This window comes from Fomitiporia mediterranea, assembly GCF_000271605.1.
Source record: "Fomitiporia mediterranea MF3/22 unplaced genomic scaffold FOMMEscaffold_10, whole genome shotgun sequence".
Taxonomy (NCBI): Eukaryota; Fungi; Basidiomycota; class Agaricomycetes; order Hymenochaetales; family Hymenochaetaceae; genus Fomitiporia; species Fomitiporia mediterranea.
The window spans coordinates 681,808-686,199 of record NW_006760395.1 but is presented as its reverse complement, the minus strand read 5'-3'; the positions used below and the strand labels follow the sequence as shown (position 1 = coordinate 686,199).

General features: G+C 34.4%; 1 protein-coding gene across 1 annotated transcript; it reads left to right on the top strand.

Moving 5' to 3' along the window:
• Window positions 1-2,415: 2,415 nt before the first annotated feature.
• Window positions 2,416-3,904, top strand: FOMMEDRAFT_30734 (uncharacterized protein; the record flags this gene model as incomplete). Its single annotated transcript, XM_007269442.1, has 8 exons — window positions 2,416-2,522; window positions 2,705-2,728; window positions 2,784-2,892; window positions 2,960-3,141; window positions 3,210-3,369; window positions 3,418-3,558; window positions 3,611-3,759; window positions 3,808-3,904. 8 exons carry the CDS (start codon window positions 2,416-2,418, stop codon window positions 3,902-3,904), a joined length of 969 nt encoding a protein of 322 aa, XP_007269504.1.
• Window positions 3,905-4,392: the final 488 nt, after the last annotated feature.

The window sequence follows — 4,392 nt, the reverse complement described above, 5'->3', positions numbered from 1 at the left end:
CACCTGTGAACACTTACAGTGCCTACTCACTATTAGTGTACAAGCTCCTAGTGTCAGTAGACAGGTAGTGCTCCTTACTAGGTCCTGTAGATACAGTCTGTAGTAGGGGTACTTGTTCATGCTAGAGTCTAGCATTATTGTATATAGATGATGAGAAGATACAAGGTATGTTGTGAGCAGAAGGATGAGATGATCCAGCTTGTATGAAAGTAAGATGCCTAATAAGGTAATCTTCTATTCAACTTTAGACCTACAGTCTTACAGTATAATTTTTCTAATGACACTTCCATTTGTTTGTAATATCTTGAAGGAGCAGCAAAATTGATAGTACATTACTGTCCAAATCCAAGCTTAATAGCTGTTAAGTTCTATTTCTTTTTCTTTTTTTTTGTAAAAAAAAAACAAAACTTTAAATCAATTTTAATTGTTTATATAGTGTGTAGTTGAATTCTTGTAATCAAATGAGCTCCTTTAACATGCTCTAGTTGGTTCACAAGCTTCTTCACTTGTATTTCCAACTTGTCTCTTTAGCAAATCATAATATAGATCTCTTTTCATTCTATCCTACAAACACATACATACTACTAATTTATTTTTAAGCTTGACTATACAAGCAGAGGCCTATCCAATCTTTGCCTTCAAATTGTCCTTATTAATAACCTTACTATACTCAGTAAAGTAGTTCCTGAACATTACCAATTGTAAGTCTGTATCTGTAACTAATTGTGTCTTTTCTTACAACTCAGTCTCCTTAGTTGACAGCTTCATTACACAATCTGCTAGTTTCAGCAACAATACCCTGCAGCTGAATACAGACATTATTTAGCTAGGTCTGTAACAAATGACCCTCTTTCTCTGTATCTTTTGTATGATTCTATACTTAGACAAGTTCCTGTTACACTAATTTGACACACTGTCCAGCTTTTTTGACCATGTTGTACAGTGAGACAGTCTCCATCTCTAGTGTGTATCTTCTCCTTGTGTCCACATGTAACACAATCCTCATCAGACTTGAGGTCATAATACAAATCAAGGAGTCTACTAAGGACTACTAGTTGTCAGAGCTTGTTTGCAGTTGATTGGCCCCTTCATAAGTCTTGACCTATGAGCTCTCTGTATCTATAAGGTGTTAAGATAGTGTTTCTACCTCAGAAGTCTGTGTCTTAAGATCATTCCTAGTTTCTGCCAGATCAGTCTTGAGCTGAATGTTTTATTCTGAGATTGTCTCTACTGAGCCTCAAGTTCCTAGTCCTTAAGGACAATAGTGTCAGTGTTGTACATGCCTGTTTGAGTGTACAAATGTGTTGACCCTTTGATACTGTGTGCTCTTCCATTTGTGAGTTGAGAGAGAGAGAGGAATTGTATACATTATAACATCCAGGGTCTGTAATTTGTGTTTACCTTTTTTACAACAAAATCATTCATACAAAGTAACAAATATAGACAGAGAGGAACTCAGAAAGTTGAGAAGGTCAGATCCAACTGAATATGTTTGTTGTCTGACAGGAATAGATCACACTCTGTTGTAGAATAGAAATGACAAGATGAACAGTAAGACAAATATCTGAAGAGTTATGGTTGCCCTTAGTAAAACAGAAGAAGTTTGCTACAAGCCATTCCAGCATGCCTGAACTCAAGACAGCTGTGTCAGTAAACAAATTCACAACTGTGGCAGACAATATTGGCTATTGTACAGAATCTATTACCCTGAATGTCTGGTGTAAGAGAATGGCAGTAATGGAAGTTTTAATAATGATTAAGACACTGCTACAAACAATACATTATGGCATCATTAGTGTAAAGCAAAACTAACATGAATCTGAGGCTTTCTAGTAGTGTTTAAAGGGCAGAATGTGAGCCTCTTCTTTTCTATACTATTTTGCTTCATTACTTTTTTGAACAGTAACTTACTGTCCAGCAGGTTTCAGTGTCAAACTGGCCTCTTGGATTTTACCCACCCACTTTTCCAATCATGAGTAACAATCAGTCAACCTTCTCAAACTCCAGACTACCCTGTGTATACATCTAATACATTTCAGCAAGTTTCATTTGTTTATACCCTGATTCACTACAATTAATTTAACTCTAGTTCATACTAATTTTCAAGCTGATTTTTTCATGCTAGTGTTTTTCTCACTTTTCTTATGTTCTGATTTCATCTGTCATTTGTATTCTAGTATTTGTGTACTTTCACAGGTGGGAAACACAGTAGAGTAACAGACTTGGTGAGTTCTAAGTCAGCTAATTCACATTTTCATAGGTTTGAGGCTTAAATCAAACTTGAAACACAACCAGCTAGGACAGCTTATTATGGTCCTACATTTTAGTGTATAAAGATGCAAAGTTTTGTCTTTTTTTTTGTCTCTTCCTGTACTACCTTTCACTGTTGCCTCTGATTTCTGTATACCCATACTCATGTCACATTCACCAAGCCCTGACAACACTCAAGATGAGCTTGATCCTCCTATAGGCTGTCAATGTCTCTCAGAGGATAATGTAACAGTAACAGGCAGAAGGAGACTGTGAGTACATTTTCCTTCTTAATCTTGTTTTTTACTCACCAAATGTTATTTGACAGAAGGAAATCCTTTGCAGGTGCATTCAGAAGGTTGGGTTGTCACCTTGCACAAACACAATGTGTATGAACCTCTCTAACATCCCTCTTGAATGCTACAATTGACTGCTTAAACAATCAAATTGATAGTAAGGACATTACATACACAGCTGAGTATGTTACTCCCTTTGTTGTCAATTGTTGTTAGAATGATATGCCTCTTGTACAGAGAGATTTGCTTGCATAACATCTATAATGCTACAATAGCTAAGCAGCCAACACTTGCAGAAAAAATCATGTCAGCTAATATTAAAGAAGTTTGGCATATTACAGTGTTAGTAAGTGATCCTTCCTACTATATAATTGTAAAGTTAAGTCTTCTAACATGCATTTTGTGAGTTACAGTATGGACAGACTCTTACATGCTTAGACAATACTAATACTTTGAAACAACTCATAATAAACTGGATAATGTTTTCACCTGGCAAGACAGTGCTAAACATTGACCTAAAATACAAATGTGGGTTCAACAATAGTACCATTACTAAGCTCATTGCTCCTGTTGATGCAGAAGTTGTTGATGACAAGTAAGTCTCAAAACATATTCTTGTGACAAGTATACTAATACTTTGACTCATTCTTTAGTACCTTAAAGCTATATCAAGCTTTTGTGCAAGGGTACTACAAGTCTATTTGACAGTGAAGGCAAGTGGCTTGTTAATGGCACAGATCATTGTTTTTTTATGTATGCTGGTTGCAAATACAACCTGCAAAATCCACTCAAGGGTTTCTTAAAGGGTGAATTAATGGTTAAGGTGTGTTACTTTATATTTTTGTATAATTGTTTCTTAATGGGCATACAGGCATTTAGAGCAATCTTTATATGCCCCTCATCTGCTGGAACAAGTAGTATCACACAATCAAGGGCAACAAAGAAGGGTAATGTAGCTCTCAGCAACATGATGAAAGTGACTCCTGGGTCAATTGCCTACATTACAACACAGGTATGTTTTAATAGTATTGTCAATGTCTCAATTTATAGTGACAATACCTTAGACATACTTTGTAATAGTATCCAAGAACATCTTTTCAGCTTTGTCTGTGCCAGAAATTGAAGAAATGTATGACAGTATTTATACTATTTTCAAATCCAAGGTCCCCTTTATCAAGGATTACACTAAGGAGCTTTTGAACTGGTGGACTGTGTATGTTAATTATTTTATTTTAGTCACCTTTCTTACTGTTTATTATAGTCTCATATTTCTGGATACAAATCAAGTACAGAGGCATTGTGGTAAAGGCAGTCTTGGACGTCTCAAACAACATTATCAGCTTACAATTAATGTATAGAATGGTAGTAATCTATTTTAATACTATAAATCTTGTTTAATCTATTTCCTGGCATGAATTGGTTTCTAACCTAAGAACATATTTACATTCTATTTTATCAATAGTATATTATACTCGTCCTTAAACCATACATATAAAATATATTGTCCTATATGCCTTAAATATCTTACAATCACATACATAATGCAACATCCATTATTGACTTATACAAGACTTACTCTTTCATATATTATTATACTAGTCTGAGACCTGCTGATAACAAACCACAAGTATTTTTTTATATTAATATATCTAGAATCTCTTATATACTCCTGTAAGATATAATAGTATTGTATTTAATCACCAGTCTATACCAGACTTACTCTTTCATATATTATTATACTAGTCTGAGACTCCCTAATAACAAATCACAAGTATTTTTTATATTAATATATCTGGAATCTTTTATATATTCTTATAAGATATAACAGTATTGTATTAATTACCAG